The 22040-nt window shown below is 34.5% G+C and overlaps 1 protein-coding gene across 1 annotated transcript in view; it reads right to left on the bottom strand.

Moving 5' to 3' along the window:
- The window catches only part of tcf12 (transcription factor 12), a 154540-nt gene extending 137499 nt beyond the window's left edge, over positions 1-17041 (bottom strand). The window contains exons 1-3 of the mRNA XM_059359131.1: positions 16882-17041; positions 16070-16158; positions 11816-11888 (exon numbers count right to left, since the gene is read on the bottom strand). Of these exons, the coding sequence (XP_059215114.1) occupies positions 11816-11888; positions 16070-16141 (145 nt within the window). The 5' untranslated portion in view covers positions 16142-16158; positions 16882-17041. The remainder of the gene's footprint in view (positions 1-11815; positions 11889-16069; positions 16159-16881) is intronic.
- Positions 17042-22040: the final 4999 nt, after the last annotated feature.

Raw genomic sequence — 22040 nt, 5'->3', positions numbered from 1 at the left:
GATACATTAGAAGACTTGGAAATGACTCCTGGAAATCTATGGTGTCCCACCTGCTCCCATCTAAAGACAAGTGTTTAGAGTTTCTAGTCTCACACTGAGGTTTTAGACAGACTGTCAATCTAGCAGGGAAACTATTTACAAGACTACAACTAGATTCTTTTAGCAGTTTATTCCTACCACAAATGTTTTTCCCCCCATCATGCTCTTAGTAAAAACTGACTAAATGGAGGAGAAGTCTAGGAAAAGACTGATATGAAACAGAGCAGATTGGTTTAATACTTTTTTCCATAACTGTATTTTTGGTCATTTTGTGTCTTTTGGATCATATTTACATCTATTCTTGGCAATTTTGTGTCTTTTTTAGTCATTTTTACATCCATTTTTTGTCATTTTGTGTCTTTTTTAGTCATTTTTACATCTATTTTTGGTCATTTTGTGTCTTTGTTTTTAAATCATTTTTGCATACATTTTTGGTCATTTTGTGTCTTTTTGATCATTTTAAGATCTATTTTTAGTCATTTTGTGTATTTTTCAAAATCATTTTTACATCTATTTTTGGTCCTTTTGTGTCATTTTTGATCATTTTAACATTTTGGTAATTTTGTGTCCTTTTTTGGTCATTTTTTACATCTTCAGTCATGGAAACATTCTTGATAATAACCAAAATCATTATGAATAAAACCATGTTGTGTTACATCACTGCGACAAACCCAAGACTAGGAAAAGACTGATATGAAACAGAGCAGATTACTACCTTAAACTTGCTCCAGTAAAACTCCTAGATTTATTAAAGACTTCCAGCTTTTAGTCTAAGACTGGGGACATCTTTTGGTGGAAGCCCAGCATAAAATGAGGAGAAATATTGGAAATGATGTGGTCTATTTCAAAAGATCACAATGAATAAAACAGTTGCAGATGTCCTGAGAACCTTTAGTAATGTTTTCTTGACAGAACGGTCTCTTCCTTCCTCACGTCTCTACTGGCTCATTCACAACCAGCTGCTGTCTCCCACAGCTCCCATTCACAGAAACATCATCCAGCAGAACACACTGAGGTCTTCTCTCAATGAAAAATAAACACTTGTCTTAGGCCAACCTCTCCTGTCCTCTCCTCTCTGCTCTGTGTAAACAGATTTTCAGTGAATATTTGTAATGTGACCGCAGAATTTAATGTTTTTAACAGCATCTAGTTATTATAAACGCTTTATTTTTGGCGCCATTTTAAATTAGACATGTAGGATAAAGTGATTTTGACAAAAAATATCCCAATTTAAGCTTCGTTTTGGTTAATGGAAACGTTCATAACTTATGATTGGACTGTCAGAAAGTTTAAATTTCAACGATAATGTCTGTTTTTACAGGCTTTTTCTACAATAAACGGTGTATTTTTGGTGTATTATAAGAAGCCTATGTTTCATAGTGAGGTTTGTTTATTAACAGTCATCCCAAACATGCAGAACAGAACTAAAATGCAACAATGTAAACTTTTCTCCCGTCCATAACATTTACTGTGTGTTAAATGATCGACTTATTTATATAGGCCTGTCACATTAACGGCTCTTTGTAGGACGACAGAAAAAAAACTGCGATTAGCAATATTATTGTCATTTTTTAGACCATTTTATGATGAAATATAATAACATAATAATGCAACCAAAATCTCTAAAAGAGCAATTAACTTTTAATTTTTAAGAACATTTAGACACTTGAATTGGAATGTGAAAAAAGTTTTTAAAATATCTTTAATTAATAAATAAAATAAATAAAATAAATAAAATAAATAAAATAAATAAAATAAATAAAATAAATAAAATAAATAAAACAAAACAAAACAAAACAAAACAAAAACAATAAATAAACTCTTATAAACTCAGACTCTCAGGCTCTGTTAAATATGACAAAAATGACAAAATAAGTGGATATTTAACTGATGTGTCTTTGTTGTTGTTGTTGTTGTTGTTGTTGTTGATATCAGTGAATACAAACAAACAAAGTAGTGATGATCTTTCTTATTTTTTGTCTGATGAGAATCGAGATCGGTTTATAATTTACCACCTGAGAATAAAACCTATGAATAGATGTTTTGTTTTATTCAACTGAACTGTAAGTTTTTTATTAAAGAGAGACAGAAAACAATTACAGAAAAAAAAACTATTGGCTCTGAATAATACAGAAAATTATAGTAAAACATAAAAATGATAACACATTCAAAAGCCCCAACAAGATAAAAAACCTACATATTTACTTGTACAATAATCTGGCGAATAATTTAATTTAACTACAACAAAAACAACAAAAAACGATACAAACATAAACACAGAAACCTGACTGTTGTTGTGGTTTGCTTCCAATAAACTCTTAAACATTATTAAATACATTCAGGCACAAAGATTAACTTCACTTTGACTGAGGAAGCTATAAAACTCCTCATTCCTTCTGAGATCACATCATTCAGAAACAGTCGGCAGCAAAACTACCCAAAGGGATGAAAAAAAAAAAAAAAAAAAAAAAACTTCTGGTCCGGACGGCATCTTGAATAAAATGAGAAATGAGAAATGTCAGACATGTAAAAACTAGTTAACCTGATTCGCAGCACAAGTTAGTTTCACCGTGACCCAAAATAAATGAATTATGCTTCTGTGTAAATATTATTGGATGAGAATATGAAAATATGCGCTGTAGTGTAATTAGTTTAAAGCCTTTTATGCCTCGATGTCACACAACACGCCGCATCCACACAAACTGGCGTCCATGTTGATGTAAACAGATCCAGAATCAGCTCTGACCTCATTCTGTTTCCTGTCTGAATGAACTGAGAGCTCTGATGTTGAACCAGTGACACATCAAACATGTACACAGAGGAACAGTCCTCACAGGGACACACCGGCTCTCCATTACTGAGTTTAATTTAATAAATCTCCACTTAGAGAAATATTCTGCACCAGCTCTTAAATTCCTGCAGAAAGAAAGAACATTCTTCTAATTTGCAGAGAGTCAGAGAGGAAAAGGCCGTGGAGCTGCATGCAGCAGTGGAAGAACATTTACTCAGGTGCTTAACCCTTTGTTTTTATGTTCTATATCTTTGCAATAAATTATTTTCATCATTCAGTATTCCAGGTTTTCTTCAATTAGTTTGTTTTTAATCATCATATCCAATTTTTTTTAAATATATTTTCCTTTATTCATTTTTTAATAAAATCCCTTTTTGTGTCACTACTCTTCTAATGCACAACATGGGTCAAAAATGACCCATATCCATTTTTTGGCTAAGTAGCTTGCTAAGCTAACTGCTTAGCTAACTTCTTGGCTAAGTAGTTAGCTAAGTAGCTAGCTTAGCAGAGCAGATTACAGTTTTACACTCTGGAGGCTGGTTTCATATTTTTGCATTTTTAAGCCCCAAAAACGCCGTCACCGTCTAAACCAGGGGTCTCAAACTCGCGGCCCACGGGCTAATTGTGGCCCTCGTGACGATATTTTGTGGCCCCCACCTTAATATGAAAGTTTAATGTGAGTTTTATATGAATGGCACTTTACCGTGTTGTGTGTGGAAGGTCCCTTTAATTACTTTTTTGTAATTTTGTGTCTTTTTTTAATAATTGTGTCTTTTTTAATAATTTTGTGTCTTTTGAAAATAATTTTGTGCCTTTTTTGGTAATTTTGTGTCTTTTGAAAATAATTTTGTGCCTTTTTTGGTAATTTTGTGTCTTTTTAAAAATAATTGTGTCTTTTTTAGTAATTTTGTGTCTTTTTTGGGGGGTCATTTTGTGTCCTTTTTCTGTCATTTTGTGTCTTTTTCTGTCATTTTTTAAATAATTTTGTGTCTTTTTGGTAATTCTGTGTATTTTCTGGTCATTTTGTGTCTTTTTTTGGTCATTTTGTGTCTTTTTTAAGTAATTTGGGGTCTTTTTTAAGTAATTTTGTGTCTTTTTTTGGTCATTTTGATACTGCCTCCAGCGGCCCCCAGGTAATTTGAGTTTGACACCCCTGCTCTAAACGAAAGGCTCCTCCGATAAAATATTTTGTCGTTTTTACCCGCAAGCGTCCTCGTGTCAACGGGGCCAAAGACTCAACCCTTTTCACACTGACTCCAGAGGGTTAAAGAATATTTTTACTGATAAAAACAGAGTGAAATCTCTCTATTGGTTTTTTCTGGCTTACCCAACAACTCAAAGTGAATATTTTTGTCACTGAGAGACAAACGTAGCTGCTCTATCTGCTGGTCACAGCTCTCTAATGCACCTCTACATCCCACTAAATGAAAATTAGCCTTTCAGCTGCAGCCATCCACCACCCTGCTACACTGTTACAGTCAATGGCCTCATCAAATCTGCATCATCAACACAGCTGGAAGGGAGAAATGATGAATCTCTGTTAGAGCCACTTTGGCTATTTTTTCCAGTCCATCTCTCTCTGGAGCTCTTGTGAAGGCTCTTTCCAGTCCCACTCTGCTTCAATTATCTGCCTCGGCCCAGCTGAGATGCAATAATCCAAACTCTCATTCCCTGCAATTTCCACACTTCTGTCTGCACACTCACTCGCCTTATGTTCACAATCACTTATGGAGGTGCTCCTTCCCTTTGCAGGAGGATCAGAGACACAGGAGCCATACTGGCTGCAGGAGGAGCATCTGAGCCTCTATAGGAGCTCAGGAGAAGCTCTTCATTATTTCTCGCGTCATAGCTTTTTCCTTTTTGCATAATTCCATTTCGTAACATTTTCCCAGAAATAAAAAAAGTAATGATTACCTGCTACCCTGAGCTATTGATGTGACTGTTCAATAGAAGCTTGCCTATATGGAGTTATGCTTGCAGGTGCAGAAAAAACTGGGAACTAATGCAAGAGCAATAAATCAGCCAGCCAGGCCGATATATATATGAGCCGATACAGAGAGAGTTAAAGGAGCAGAGAGCAGTCCTTTTAAAACATAGTTATGAATATTATATTCCATTTCTCCCAAGAGATCCCTTGAAATGTCACACACTGCTCCATTAACTCTATGGAGTTTTGGGCTATTTTGTCCATTTCTGAATCCTTTCCATCCTGCCTGGATTCACCACTTAAAACATGTTTAAATGCCATGTTGGTATATTTTTTTTCACCTATATGACCTGATAATAATAATTGATTTTTTTATTCTGACTTACTGGATCAACACTTTGAACCAAAAAGAAACAAAGAAAAACCAACATAAATGTGATCTTGTGATTGTGTGTGATCCTGTCATCAACTCTGGTTTTTTGGTCAATTTTGGTCATTTTGTGTATTTTTGTTGTGTCTTTTTTTAAGTTAATTTGTGTCTTTTTTTGGTCATTTTGTGTCTTTTTTTGGTCATTTTGTGTTTTTTATGTGTCTTTTTTAGTTATTTTGTGTCTTTTTTTGGTCAGTTTGTGTCTTTCTTTTAGTCATTTTGTGTGTTTTTTGGTCAATTTGTGTTTTTTGTGTGTCTTTTTTAGTTATTTTGTGTCTTTTTTTGGTCAGTTTGTGTCTTTCTTTTAGTCATTTTGTGTGTTTTTTGGTCAATTTGTGTTTTTTGTGTGTCTTTTTTAGTTAATTTGTGTCTTTTTTTGGTCAGTTTGTGTCTTTCTTTTAGTCATTTTGTGTCTTTTTTGTAATTTTGTGTATTTTGTTGTGTCTTTTTTAGTTATTTTGTGTCTTTTTTTGGTCAGTTTGTGTCTTTCTTTTAGTCATTTTGTGTGTTTTTTGGTCATTTTGTGTATTTTGTTGTGTCTTTTTTAGTTATTTTGTGTCTTTTTTTGGTCATTTTGTGTCTTTTTTGTCATTCTGTCTCTTTGTGTGTCTTTGTAAGTCATTTCATGTGTTTTCGTGTCTTTTTCAGTCCTTTAGTCCAACATAAAATGTGATTTTGAACCATTTTTTTTCTTTCAAAACACTATCATGCTCAATAAATAATTGTAAATGTGTCAAATGTGACCAAAGGTGTCAAATCTACCATATAAGAGGGTTCCATCCAGTTCTATCATTTTATACTAAATCTATTTGAGCTTGACACAGACTTGTAGTTACTCATAACTGATGTTTGATTGAAAATACCTTCAATTTCTGAGGCTGCAGTTAGTGCCGTTTTCCCACTGGACTGCATTATATCTAAAGGCTTAAAATAAAAAAATAAAAAACAACTACAACAATAATAGCACAGAGCCTTTGTGATATTAATACAAACTGAACATCTTCGTGGGAACTTCAGCAGGAAGGTGTGATTTTACAGTCGCGTTTCCTGGTTTTAGTGGAGAGAGACCACACACACACACACACACACACACACACACACACCCTCCTCCTCACTTGAATGATTAGGTATTCTAAAATTAATCCTCACAACTCCACAGCTCATGTGAAACAGCTCTGTTCTTGTTTCTTTGTCTTTCCGTTCAGTTTCCACTAAGCGTGTGTCTTTCGCTTCACAGATAACCGACGACAACGAGGCTTTGTGGACGCACACAGAACATGCTTTCACAAAACATAAAGCCTGATTGTTGACTTTCTCTAGTAGCACATCAGACAATAGATGTGCTTCGGATTAATGTCCTGGAGCATTTAAATGGCTGGGAAACCATCCAGGAGCAGCAGTCTGACCCACAAACCATCCATCACCATGCTGTACACGCACAAAACACACCAGGAATGTGTGTGTGTGTGTGTGTGTGTGTGTGTGTGTGTGTGTGTGTGTGTGTGTGTGTGTGTGTGTGCGTGTTCTTGTACTTCCTACATAGTGAGGACCGGAACAGGTTTTTAACCAACAGAGTGAGGACATTTTCGCAAAGTGAGGACATTTCGGCCGGTCCTCACTTCTTTAAAGGCTTTTTTGAGATTTCAGAATTTGTTTTAAGGGTTAAAGGTTACATGATAATGATAATTAACTGAAACTGTAATGTGTGGTTAACTACTTAATATACTTTTACGTGGATTAATTAATAAACATGCGTAATCATTTTAAATTTATCATGTTTTTCATGTTAAATCTTGACCTCAAAAGCAACTGAAGTAAGTAAAAAGAACAATATTTGCCTCTAAAATGTAGTGAAGTAGAAATATAACGTTACATATGTGGAAATACTCATGTAAAGGGTAAATGTTCTTCCACCACTGCATGCCAAGGTTATTATAGTTAACGAAAACTAACTAAATAACGAAAAACTAGAATTGAAAAAACACTTTCGTTAACTTAAATAAAGATAAAAAGGAGAGTTTTTTAGAAAAACCACAACTTACTGAAACTGTATTATGTGGTTACAAAACTAACTAAAACTAACAAAAATTATAGTGAAAATGTCCTTCGTTTTTGTCTTTGTCAACTTTTTTCATACATATTGAAGATGGATGAGACAAAGGAAAGAAAGGCAAAATTTACTGTGATCTCTTTTAATCTCCCGCCCAATAAAAATACCCCATTACAAAAAACTACAACTAATAAAAACTAAAACTAAAACTAGCAAACTCACTCTAAAAACGAATTAAAACTAACTGAATTTGAAAACAAAAATTCATAACCCAATTAAAACTAAAACTGATGAAAAATCCAAAACTATTATAACCTTGCAAGGCAATTCACTGTTCTAATGAGGGTCCTCACAAAGATAGAAGTACAAGAATGTGTGTGTGTGTGTGTGTGTGTGTGAGGGGCCAGCTAATTATCAAACTGCTACTTGTACAAAGAAAAAACAACAACCAATGAGAGGACGTCTGTCTCACAGTCCCATTAAACTCCACTAGAATCACTAGAATCACTAGAATCCTCTTCTGATTGCATCTCACTCAGACAGATTAATTAACCTGATTCACACACACACACACACACACCTCACAGCCAAGAACACACTGTTTGGTTCTCGTCAACAAGTCGATCAAAGCAGCTAAAAACGCACCCGTTTTACTCCTTATTTATACATTTTACTGTACGGTAAAATCACTGCACCATGATGCTCATTAACCCTTTGATGCACAACATGGTCTAAAGTGACCCGACAGTTTTTATGTTCTATATCTTTGCAATAAATTAATTTCATCATTCAGTATTCCAGGTTTTCCTCAATTAGTTTGTTTTCTATCATCAAACATCCAAATTTTATGTTTTGCTTCATTCATTTTTGAATAAAATCCCTTTTTGTGTCACTACTCTTCTAATGCACAACATGGGGGAAAAATGACCCATATCCATTTTTTAGCTAGCTGTAGCTTGCTAAGCTAACTACTTAGCTAACTTCTTGCCTAAGTATTTAGCTAAGTAGCTTGCTAAGCTAACTACTTAGCTAACTTCTTGCCTAAGCATTAGGCTAAGTAGCTTGCTAAGCTAACTACTTAGCTAACTTCTTGGCTAAGTAGTTAGCTAGCTTGGCTAAATACTTAGCCAAGAAGTTAGCTAAGTAGTTAGCTATGCAATCATACCAAAACTTTTTTTCTTCGTAAAGTATGAGAGGCAAAATGGACATAATGATCTGTTGTTATCAAAAACAAGAAGAAGAAGAAGAAGAAGAAGAAGAAGAAAATGACATCTAGTAATATATGATATGATATGAGATGTACAATACAACACACAGAAACAACTTTCTTTCTCACACAGGTTAGAAAACCTGGGAGAAAAAAAATTAGTTTTAAGAGATTTAAAAATGTCCAAAGTCTCTGACGAGCAGATATGCAGCAGTAAACTGTTCCAGTTTAGAGGAGACACTGCAAAAGATCCATTACTTTTAGTTTTTAGCTGCATTTAGTCACATCCAGGTATGACTCATTAGACCTCAGAGCATGTATGAGTTCAGCTAAATACGCTGGGGCCAAAAAAGGGAAACTTCACCCCAATATTTAGAAAAATGAGGGCTGACAGATGACAGAGATGTCTGCTTTCTCTCAGATAAAACACAATAATATAATGGAAGGAGCAGCAAACAGCAGAAACAGGCTGAGCAGAGTAATAACTAATGCTATCCAGTGTTTATAGCTGCAGATATGTGACCACAGTCAAACAGCATGTGGTCAACAGAAAGCTAAATATTCTATCCTGATATGCATCTTTTCTCATAACAATATATATATCACGATATAGCATGTTATCTAGAAATGCAATACATAAATATTGTCCTACAGAGTCTAACTGCAGTAACTAGCGAAAGGTAAAACTGAGAAAAACTGCTTTAAAGTTATTTAATGTTTTTTAACTGGCCAGCCAAATGTGTTATAGGTAGATTAATGATATGACACTTATTTCTACATGTACTGATGATGTCTTTTTTATGCTCAAAAATCATGATGATTTATTTGACCTTTGACCCCAAAAACATAGTTACTGCACTCTGGTTTTGCTGTAAAAGGTTCTAATAGTGATGATAAACAGAGAGCAGTAACTATAATGTTGTTGTCTTATTATAATTTTTTCTTCTTTCAGCTTTTATATTTAGTTTTCAGTGAATAAACATTTTCAAATTGATTTTGTTATAAATGTATTTAAAGTGTTTAACAACTCCATTCAAAGATTTGCATATTTTAGGCGTTATATATAAAGAAATGTGATATTTTAGTCTTAATATAATTTCATCTCCCTTTTTTCTTCATCACTATCTAGATATTAATTTCCTTATAATATATTCCTTATAATTTGTATTATTTTTCTGTTTAAATTAGTATTTATATCCAAAGCAGACTGTGGTAAGTGCAATTACTGCTTGGTTTTGAGTTGGATTTTGTGTTTTTTATATCATTATATCTCTGAAATAAAACAAAATTGAAATCTAAAACTTTGTCACAAGATAAAACAGACATCAAGCAGTTTATTTTTAGTCATAAATTAATTTTGACCAAAAAATGTAGCTCCTGCAGTTAGACTTTGTAGGACAGAATAGATCTATATGAAATAAGCAGGTGGTAAAGTCTATTTTTGTAACCTCAGACCTCCAGTGGATCCCAAACTGGGGGGCAATTATAAAAGGGGGGCGTGGCTAAAAGGCTAAATATAAATAATGCAGTGAGTGAGTTCTGCACTGGATCTGAGCCAAACTTCACAACTTACAAAACGTGGACGAGAAACCATGACGAGGGCTGTTTCTTTATTAAAGACACCTCAGTAGGTTTGGGAATAAAGTTTGGGAACCATTGCCAGACTCCATAATAACACACAAAACAGCAGCTTCATGGTTCACTTCTACAGGGGTCAGAACATAAAGGATCTAAATTACATATATATTATATCATTGTTGTTTGGGATTGCATTTGTGTATTTTATTTCTGTTACTTTTTTTCACTTATTGATAATTTGTCAGTATCACAGCGTCTGAATTAACCAGAACAAAGCTTAAAATTGTGATATTTCTGTCAAAAATCACTTTATTCTACAAGTCTCATTTAAAACTTCACCAAAAATAAACTGTTTGTAATAACTAGATCCTGTTAAAAAGATTAAATTCTGCAGAAGACATGATTGATTCTGCTGAGACAAATGGTCATGTGACAAATATTCACTGAAAATCTGTTTACACAGAGCAGAGAGGAGAGGACAGGAGAGGCTGTTTACACAGAGCAGAGAGGAGAGGACAGGAGAGGCTGTTTACACAGAGCTGAGAGGAGAGGACAGGAGAGGCTGTTTACACAGAGCAGAGAGGAGAGGACAGGAGAGGCTGTTTACACAGAGCAGAGAGGAGAGGACAGGAGAGGCTGTTTACACAGAGCAGAGAGAAGAGGACAGGAGAGGCTGTTTACACAGAGCAGAGAGGAGAGGACAGGAGAGGCTGTTTACACAGAGCAGAGAGGAGAGGACAGGAGAGGCTGTTTACACAGAGCTGAGAGGAGAGGACAGGAGAGGCTGTTTACACAGAGCAGAGAGGAGAGGACAGGAGAGGCTGTTTACACAGAGCTGAGAGAAGAGGACAGGAGAGGCTGTTTACACAGAGCAGAGAGAAGAGGACAGGAGAGGCTGTTTACACAGAGCAGAGAGGAGAGGACAGGAGAGGCTGTTTACACAGAGCTGAGAGAAGAGGACAGGAGAGGCTGTTTACACAGAGCTGAGAGGAGAAGACAGGAGAGGCTGTTTACACAGAGCAGAGAGGAGAGGACAGGAGAGGCTGTTTACACAGAGCTGAGAGGAGAGGACAGGAGAGGCTGTTTACACAGAGCAGAGAGGAGAGGACAGGAGAGGCTGTTTACACAGAGCTGAGAGAAGAGGACAGGAGAGGCTGTTTACACAGAGCTGAGAGGAGAAGACAGGAGAGGCTGTTTACACAGAGCTGAGAGGAGAGGACAGGAGAGGCTGTTTACACAGAGCAGAGGGGAGAGGACAGGAGAGGTTGTAAAAATGCAAATAGCTCTATATGTATAACATGTAAAGACCCAATTTTCTTTTTCAATCTCCATGAAACTTTGAAAAGTGTTATATTTTATATATAAATTCCATTTCATTCCAATTTTTAAAAAATTAAATTAATCAGAGAAATTCAACTTGCGTTTTTCTTTTCTTAATGATTAATGTCATTATAAGTGTGTTATTCTTCACAAAATACATTTTTGAGTTATTCCCACTTCTAATCATGATTGTGCTGATTCCAAAGAGCTGCAGGACTTTTATATTATATATTATATATTATATATTGCAGTGAAATACAAGGACACAGTGAGTAAAATGTAAAAAAAAAAAAAAAAGCAAAGGACGCCCTGAAACAGCTTGTTGGGGTTCGGAGGGTTTTATAGTAAGAACTGTAGAGAATGAGCTACTGTTAAATTTTAGAGGGGGAAAAGTATATTTTCAGCATATTTTTTGCTTGTTTTCCCTAACAAATATAAACCAGAGGGTTTAATTTAATAGTGAGGGCTCCTACCTGATGCAGTGAACTGACTGCTTCCCAGTGTGGTGGGCCTGTTCTTCGCTCCACTCACAGGAGGAGAGAACATCTAGAAAGAAAGAAAGAAAGAAAGAAAGAAAGAACCTTTAATCAGACATTAACAGAAACCACTCAGACGATCTGCTGCAATGATCCTGGAAGTAGCTCATGATTTAACCCATTTAAAGCAGGACAGCAATACCGCATTTCTACCATTAAAACCTGTTGGGGCGCTGTTGTGTTATTCTACCATTAAAGCCGGGAAAGCGGATACGTTGTTTTGTAGTATTTGTAGTTTTTTCCACCTATTTTCGGTCTCTTGGCCAATGAAATGCATCAGAATACATGTGGGAGTGTCACAATGCAACATGGGACTTTGAACTTGAACTTTGAAATCATCACCACAAAAAAGACAGAAAATGACTAAAAAAAAAGACAAAATGACAAAAAAAAGACACAAAATGACAAAAAAAATGACACAAAAAGACACAAAATGACCAAAAAAAGACACAAAATGACACAAAAAGACACAAAATGACAAAAAAATGACAAAAAAACACACAAAATGACTAAAAAGGACACAAAATGACAAAAAGATTACACAAAAAGACACAAAAGACACAAAATGACAAAAAAATGACACAAAATGACCAAAAAAAGACACAAAAGGACAAAAAAAAAGACACAAAAAGACACAAAATGACCACATAAAGGCACAAAATGACCAAAAAAGACACAAAATGACAAAAAAATGACCCAAAACACACAAAATGACTAAAAAATGACAAAAAAGACACAAAATGACAAAAAAAAGACCAAAAACACACAAAAAGACACAAAATGAGAATACATGTGGGAGTGTCGCAATGCATCATGGGACTTTTCCAGAACTGAAATCATGGCGGAAGACGACTATAGCAGAGGGAGCTCAGATATAACAGCTATAAGCTCTCAAATACTTTTTGAATTTCATTTCTATCTGCTACAGAGGCTGAAAAATCTATTATTTAGTAGGAAGAGTTGACACTTCTGTTGAATTACAAGAAAAACTTCAGGTTTTAGGGGCTGATTTTAAAATCACCCAGAGGTTTTTCAGGCAGTTTTTCAAGCTGTTTTAGGCCTGAATGGGTTAAACAAAAAAAAAACAAGGACAGTTTGTCAGATCATATTAGTCAGCTCTAATATGAACTCGGGCTGAGCTGGGAGTCACATCCCTAAATATATCGGGATGTGACTTTTGGTCCATATCGCCCAGCCCTAGTACTCATTTAGATATTATTTATTTAAGTTATTGTTACTATTGCTTTGTTTTTTATTCTTTCATTTTTTATTTGATCACTACCTTCTCCTTTTGGTTTTGGTGACGAGCACATTATGACTCGTTTAGGTCTTTAAATTGAAAGTGTAAAGAATTTAGACTTGCGAAACAATGACTTCTGTTGAACATTGACTCACAATGTGAAACAAAATTATTATTAATGCTAAAATTGAGAAAGCAAAGATGGCGGAGGGCCTCTGTTTTAGTGTAGAAATATTACGCCAAGTGGGAAAATTAGATCAATAAAACAACTTGTGACATGTCATATTTGACTTTGACTGAACATTTGTTCTCACTTTGAGATAAAAATATCAGGATATATATTGATATTCAGCCTAAATATATCGGGATATGACTTATATCGCCCAGCCCTAATATGAACTGATCACCTGCAACATTTTTATCGGTTAGACACTTTTAGTGTATTTTTTTTTTGTATGTGTGAGTGTAACAGAGGTGACAAGTAGGGCTGGGCGATATATCCATATATTTTTCAATGTGATATCGAATTAGACCATATCGCATACATCGATATCGTTCAACATTTTTTTTCTTTCTTTCTCTATAAATGCTGCCCTTACTAGGGTTTGTCATATTTAGTTCTTTTGTAATGTTTGTTATTCTTTTGTCATATAAATATATTTATTTCAGAAAAAGATTGGCCAATTTTATTTCATAGGCTATTTTTATTTAAGATATTTTTGTATTTTAATGTGCACTTTATGGAGCTTTGAGTTGTTGTTTTTTTAAAAAGGTACTCCTGTTGTTATACAGTATTTATGTTCACTTAAATAAATGTCTCAATAAAACTACTTGTAACATGTCATATTTGACTTGATCAATATCAGGATATATATCGTATATCGATACTCAGCCTAATTATATCGGGATATGACTTTTGGTCCATATCGCCCAGCCCTAAAACTGCTATATTAATCTTAGTATTACATCTCCTGTTAAGTATTAAAAATAGGGCATTGGCAATTAGTAAATTATTTGATAAGCAGATAGATTTTGGAAATGAGGTACAACATGAAAACAACATGAAAAGCCTTGTTTACACCACATATATTAATAGTTTGTGTATATTATTTTTGTTTATTTTTTTTTTGTCAGTGTTCACTTGTAGAATTGGTTTACAATGTTTTAAATTGTATGTATAATAATGTTTAAAAAAATGTTTGACTTTGACTGAACATTTGCTCTCACTTTGAGATAAAAATATCAGGATATATATCGATATTCAGCCTAAACATATCGGGCGTATGACTTTTGGTCCATATCGCCCAGCCCTAAAACTGCGATATTAATCTTAGTATTACATCTCCTGATAAGTATTAGAAATAGGGCAGTTAACAAATAGTTTGAATAAGCTGATTGACAGAATATTTACCAGCAGTTATTTTGAAAATGAGGTACAACTTGTTTATATATTATTTTTTGTCAGTGTTCACTTGTAGAATTTGTTTACAATGTATTAAACTGTATGTATAATAATGTTTTTTAAAAATGGTTGACTTTGACTGAACATTTGCTCTCACTTTGAGATAAAAAATATCAGGATATATGTCGATACTCAGCCTAAATATATCAGGATATGACTTTTGGTCCATATCGCCCAGCCCTAAAACTGCTATATTAATCTTAGTAATACATCTCCTGTTAAGTATTAGAAATAGGGCAGTTAATAAATAGTTTGAATAAGCGGATTGACAGAATATTTACCAGCAGTTATTTTGAAAATGAGGTACAACATGAAACCAACATGAAAAGCCTTGTTTACACCACATATAATGTAAAAAAAAATAATGCATGGGGTAGTTCAGAAATGGTGTGTTATTTTATATATATATTATTTTTGTTTATGTATACATTTTTGTCAGTGTTCACTTGTAGAACTGGTTAACAATGTATTAAATTGTATGTATAACAATGTTAAAAAAAATGTTTGACTTTGACAGAACATTTGCTCTCACTTTGAGATAAAAATAAAAAAAAATATGCAGCCTAAATATATCGGGATGTGACTTTTGGTCCATATCGCCCAGCCCTAAAACTACTTTATTAATCTTAGTATTTAATCTCCTGTTAAGTATAAAAAATATGGCATTGGCAATTAATAAAAAAATAAACGGTTTCAATAGAACTACTTGTGACATGTCATATTTGATCAGAATATATATTGTATATCGATACTCAGCCTAAACATATCGGGATATGACTTTTGGTCCATATCGCCCAGCCCTAAAACTGCTATATTAATCTTAGTATTTAATCTCCTGTTAAGTATTAAAAATAGGGCAATTAATAAATAGTTTTAATAAGCTGATTGACAGAATATTTACCAGCAGTTATTTTGAAAATGAGGTACAACATGAAACCAACATGAAAAGCCTTGTTTACACCACATATAATGTAAAAAAAAAATAATGCATGGGGTAGTTCAGAAATAGTGTGTTACTTTATATATGTATTATTTTTGTTTATTTATACATTTTTGTCAGTGTTTACTTGTAGAACTTGTTAACAATGTATTAAATTGTATGTATAACAATGTTAAAAAAATGTTTGACTTTGACTGAACATTTGCTCTCACTTTAAGATTAAAAAATATCAGGATATGTATCGATATTCAGCCTAAACATATCGGGATGTGACTTTTGGTCCATATCGCCCAGCCCTAAAACTGCTTTATTAATCTTAGTATTTAATCTCCTGTTAAGTATTAAAAATAGGGCATTGGCAATTAATAAAAAAATAAACAGTTTCAATAAAACTACTTGTGACATGTCATATTTGTTTCGGATATATATCGTATATCGATATTGAGCCTAAATATATCGGGATGTGACTTTTGCTCCATATCGCCCAGCCCTACGTGAACTGATCAATCAGTCACACCCTGCATGGAGAGAAAGAAACGCAGAACCTACCGCACTGAAATCCAGCAGGTCACTTAATTCCTTGTCTGTTCCGAGAGCGGCAATCCGCTGCTGAGGATTCATCCTGGCGATCTAGAGACCTGCAGGAGCCACAGACACACAGACAGACAGTCCATCAGGTCACACAGCAGCAGCAGCAGCAGCAGCGGCGGGGGGTGAGACAGGAAACGACTGCTGCCACCAGAGGTGATTGTTATGGATGCACAATAAAAGACCATCTGATAGAAGTAAAGTTGCAGAAAAATAAGCACACTGACAGCTCCACCACGTTGACATAGAATAAAATAGTGCAACCATTTTGCGCCCAGTTTGTTCCTCCGCTGATGATTAAAAGGAGATGAATGGATTGTTAAAGAGCTGCAGCGGCGCATTACAGCTGCAACAATGTTTCTGTGTGATAACAGCGACATTTATGTAACAATGTGACAGACATTGTTGCTGTCACAGCTTTATGTTGCAGAATCTCAACACATAACGATGCTTAACGTTGCTAAAAGGCACATAGCGTCCTCTAACCAGCTGGCTGGCTAACACTAGCTGCAGTTTCTGCTTCGTTTCTATTGAAAAGGGCTAGCTCCATGCTGCAGCCATGCACACATTTAGTACACACAAGAGATTTTTTTTTTTTTTTTTGCAGCGAGTGGGTAATAAATCACACACTGGTTTAAAATAAGTAACTGAGCCCGACAGATTTGTCTAATCTGCAGCTCCACAATACAAAAAACGCAGTGATGGTCTTTCACAACTCCCAACTTCTTTCACTGGTCCGAAAGCTTTCTGCTCAACTCCCACTCAGATTTTACCTTTTTCCGATTCAAATCCCGACTAGGGTGATCTGGTGAAGACTCGCTTTCTGGCCACACGCCTCAAAAAGAGCGAAATGTGGGTTTAAACGGCAATGGCTGGCTGAATATCCTCTATATATCAGTTACGAGTTTCCCTTAGGCAGACATTTTTGGTTTGCAAAAGCCGCAGCACCACGATGACACTGGTGGTTGTATCCCTCCGCCGAGCTCAGTGACATGATGGTCCCACAGCAGGAGATGCTGCACACACACACACATGCACACAAACATGCACGCACGCGCACACGCACGCGCACACACGCGCTCACGCACACTGCAAAAAACATTAAGCTTACCAGGTATTTTCTTCTTCTTATATTTTTCTACTTGTATTTATTTATTTGCACCATAAGAAAAGACACATTACAACAAAAAAAAGTAATGAAACAAGGATAGTAAGTGCGGGAGAGGTTAAAAAAAACCCTATATGGGCTTATAAAAAACACTTCCCCAAGAAATATACAAAAATAAATCAACAACAACAATGACAGAAAGCAACAACAAATAACAACAATAAAGAAAGCGATACAAGTGACATTTTATAGCACACACACAAAAAAGTCAAAAATAAAATCATGGCTTTGTATAAACAAAAAAAAATCAAAAAAATAATTGTATTTGTATCTAGCAATAATATCTTATTATCTTGTTTTGAGTATAATTTACCTACTGACCATAGCTTTATGTGCTTATTTTAAGAACATGTGTCTTTTTTGTAACAAAATAAGTGAATAACCTCTTCACAGGGATTTCAGTCTTGTGTAAAGACTTCTTTTTAGGATTGACATTGTGAGCTTTTTCATGCTTTTTAATCTATTCAACTGTTGAATGTGGTGAGTTTTTACCTAAAATATTGGCTCCAGTTGAGAGTTTTATTGACAACTGGATGTTGTGGGCAGTGGAGTTTTAGGGGGAGATAGCAGGTCAACAATAAATGTCACATAGAAGTGAACATTATCTGAAAGCTGGAACCATAATTTGAGATGCAGCTCAGCAATAGTTGTTAATCAATAAATTAAAGTTATGCAGGTGTATAAAGGTTCAGAATAATAATGTTTGGCTTTCTGAAGTCAATCTCCTGCTCAACAATGTCCCATAATTTATTGCAGCAATTTTTGGGTTGATACCATTTGTTACACACATTTTGGTGCCGAGTTAAGTCATTTTTAAAATTTGAGAATGAATAAACCCTCCAGAATATTACATCAATATATAAAGACCTTTTTGAACAACAGAGAAGAATCCATGCTTTGATTTGGGGTTCAAAAATTTTAGACATTTTGGAGATTTCTGTATTTTCAGCGGTTGGATGACAAGCACTTCTGTTCTTCAAACTGCTGAGAAACCCTCTTATTGTCAATATACCTATATACCTATATATCCTCTGAATGCCATGCGGGTTTTTTGTGCAATCTTTGACACATTATTTCCAACATGATATCATGACATCAGGGTCAGTCGAAGGCTAACAGATTTAACTCTATGGAGTCTTATCGGGCTATTTTGTCCATTTCTGACTCCTTTCCATCCTGCCTGTATTCACCACTTAAAACATGTTTAAATGCCATGTTGGTATATTTTTTTCACCTATATGACCTGATAATACAATTTTTTTATTATTCTGACTTACTGGATCAACATTTAGAACCAAAAAGAAACAAAGAAAAACCAACATAAATGTGATCTTGTGATTGTGTGTGATCCTGTCATCAACTCTGGTTTTTATTCTAGTGGCACTCTATTTTATTTGGGTCTTGTGTGTTTTTTGGTCATTTTGGGTCTTTTTGTGTCTTTTTTAGTCATTTTGTGTCTTCTTCTGTGTGTGTGTTTTTTTTTTGTCATTTTGTCTTCTCATTTTGTGTCTTTTTTGTGTCTTTTTTTAGTTATTTTGTGTCTTTTTTTAGTCCTTTAGTCCAACATAAAATGTGATTTTGGATCTTTTTTTTACTTTCAAAACACTATCATGCTCAATAAAGAATTTTAAATGTTGCAAATGTGAACACATGTTACAAATATAACACACACACATATATATATATATAAAATTATGTATACACATATCACAATAGTTAGAAGGACCAACATGTTAACCAACATGATTCTTCTTCATTTTTGTATGTGAACGAAAGGGAAAAAAACAATAAAGAGAATTTGAAAAATGTGTCAGTTTCCACCACTTTTGCAGATATCGTGCTTTTATTGTGAAAGGGACTTCCGGACCAGAAGTGGTGATGCTGTTGGCGGAAACCTGTAAAGTGAAAGCTGTCAGGTCTAGATGTCAGTATGGAGCATTAATAAACTGATTTTAATGAGATTATAGAAACAAGGATGGAGAAGCAGCGGGACAGATATTCCTCTGATATTAATAATCAATATTCAGCTCCGAAGAGAAACAAGCCGGTTCGTCGGTCAGAAGAGGGACTGAGAGCCGGAAGGATAGCGACCGGCTGCGGGTCAGAACTCGGATCAACATCTCGTCCAGCTTCAGCAGGTGGAGGAAGTTAAAGGAGGAGAAGAAGCTGCGGAGTGATGGGGAGATGGAGAACTTCCTCCTCAACTAGAGACTCTCTGCTCCTCACATCTTTATTTTAGCGCTGATTGGACCATAAATAAACACATTTACTAACAGATACACCTTAGAATAAAACCTTTTAGAGGGAAATCAGGGAGAAACTGATTATTTCCATGGTTGAAAACACTGAGTATTCCAAAATTATATTCTAATTTATTCTATTGATGTTGTGCTGCTGCTGCTGGAATTACAATTTCCTGAGGGATTATTAATAATAATAATAATAATAATAATAATAATAATAATAATAATAATATCTATCTATCTATCTATCTATCTATCTATCTATCTATCTATCTATATCTCTCTATCGCTCTATTTATTATTTATTTATTATTATCTATCTATCTTTGGATCTATCTAACTATTTATTATTATCTATATATCTATATATCGATAGATAGATAGATAGATAGATAGATAGATAGATAGATAGATAGATAGATAGATAGATGGTCGTCAGATCATGATTTTGACTCATAATACCGCTGTGTTTGTACCATAAATAAACAAATTCAATGACAAAAACACCTTATAGTCAAAGCTTTTTATAGCAGGTTAGGTTAAATATATGTTTAAATAAAGCATAAACTGTGCTGTTGTCACATAATTTACATCTCAGTCTTACTTTTTCTCGTGTTATTGGAAAATAAATGCAATAAAGTAAAATGTAAACACATAGCTAAATGGTTAATTCTCAGCAGGAATAAGTTGGACCAGTGAACGCAGCTTCATGTTAACTACAGGTAGTTCAGCTACAATGTGAAACAGAAAGTGAGGTAAAAGCTTATAGAATTGTGTAATATATGTATAAAACAGAGCAGCATGTGCGCTGAAACACTTCTTCACCCTGTTTGTTGAGTCTCTGCACCGTTAGAGTCAGAGCAGCGTGGGGCGGATCACTGCGTGAGGGGGAGGGACTACTTTCCCTCCGCGCTGGCGAGAAACCAGACAAGAGGCTTGCTGTAAAGCTGGCTTCATGTTGGCTGTCGCTGTGTTGAGGAAATGATCAATGATTGGTCATTGTTTATACATTTTACGTGTCGTAACTGCTTTATGGGTTTATTGTTTTTGTTTTAATGTTTATTTTAGATGTTTGATTATTAAAGTAGTGCAGGAGTTCCCAAACCAAAGTTATAATAGGTTTTCTTTCATTAGTTTTAATTTCGTTGTGAATTTTTGTTTTCAAATTCAGTTAGTTTTAATGAGTGTTTTTTGCTAGTTTTAATTAGGTTTTTTTTTTTTTTTTTTTGAAAATGCTTAGTTTTAGTTTACTTTTTATTAGTTTTAGTTTTTTTGTAGTGGGGTATTTGTTGGGTGTCTTTATTTTTTTAAAGACAATAAGTCCAAATTCTCTGATTTCAGCTTCTTCAATGTGAATATTTCTGGTTTCTTTGTTCTTTGATGACAATAAACTGAATATCTCTTTGGTTTGTGGACAAAACAAGAGATTTGAGGACGTCATCTTGTGGTTTGGGAAACACTCATTGATATTTTTATACATTTTATTGATCAAATAACTAATCGGTTAATCATTTAAATAATCAACAGATTAATCGATAATGAAAATAATCGTTAGTTGCAGCCCTACATTTTGCCTTTATTTCCTTTGTCTGATCCATCTCAGCCCCAATAAGTTTATTAAGTCATAAAACCAGATAGATGAAATAGATTTCATACCAACCAAAAAGGTTTACGGATGAAAAAAGATGACAAAGACGAAAACGAAGGACATTTTCACTATAATTTTAGTTAGTTTTGTAACCACAAAATACAGTTTCAGTTAGTTATCGTTTTTAAATGGATGGATGGATGATAGATAGATGAATAGACACTCATCTCTTTTGTTTCACACTCACAGTTTGATGAAGTGAGAGAGGATACAGACTGAAATTTTATAACTGAAAAGTGTAAACTAGAAACTGAAACAGTGAGGTGTGAAGATGTGATGGAGGTGGTGAGAGTTCATCTAAAGCAATGTTTGGTTTGAACCCTTTTACTCTTACAAAGATTTCATCTGGCACTTTACTAAACTACTACTTAAAGTAAAACAATATTAATGTCAATATGTACATAAATAGAGTGAAACAGTAGAAATGTAGTGAAGCTTTAGAGAAACGTGTTGGTGTTAGAGAATCATTCTCTTCTCCTGCAGATGTTTTATTGAGCTGTTCCAGTAATCTCAGTCACTGTTCAAACTGTCACTTCTCCTACTGACACAGAAACCTGCAGACGAAACATCAAACAGCTTCCTGACAACAAATATACGTCTAAATGTCTAAATAGTATTTCACTAAATGTTCGTTAAAACAGGGAATGGTGTATGTGGTACAGTGTGATATGAATCTGTGTGATATTTTTTGTGTTTTTTATCTTTTTTTATTACAACAGATCATTATATCCATTTTTCCTTTCATACTTTATGAAGAAAATTTGTTTTTGTATTATTACATCAAGTTTACACACATGGGTCAAAAATTATCTTGTGCATTAGAAACGTAGTGATACAAAAAGTGATCCACTAAATTATCAATTTGAGTATATG

This window comes from Centropristis striata, chromosome 2 (assembly GCF_030273125.1).
Source record: "Centropristis striata isolate RG_2023a ecotype Rhode Island chromosome 2, C.striata_1.0, whole genome shotgun sequence".
NCBI classification, from domain to species: domain Eukaryota; kingdom Metazoa; phylum Chordata; class Actinopteri; order Perciformes; family Serranidae; genus Centropristis; species Centropristis striata.
Note: the sequence above shows the minus strand (reverse complement) of the source record. Positions and strands in the feature narration are given on the sequence as shown.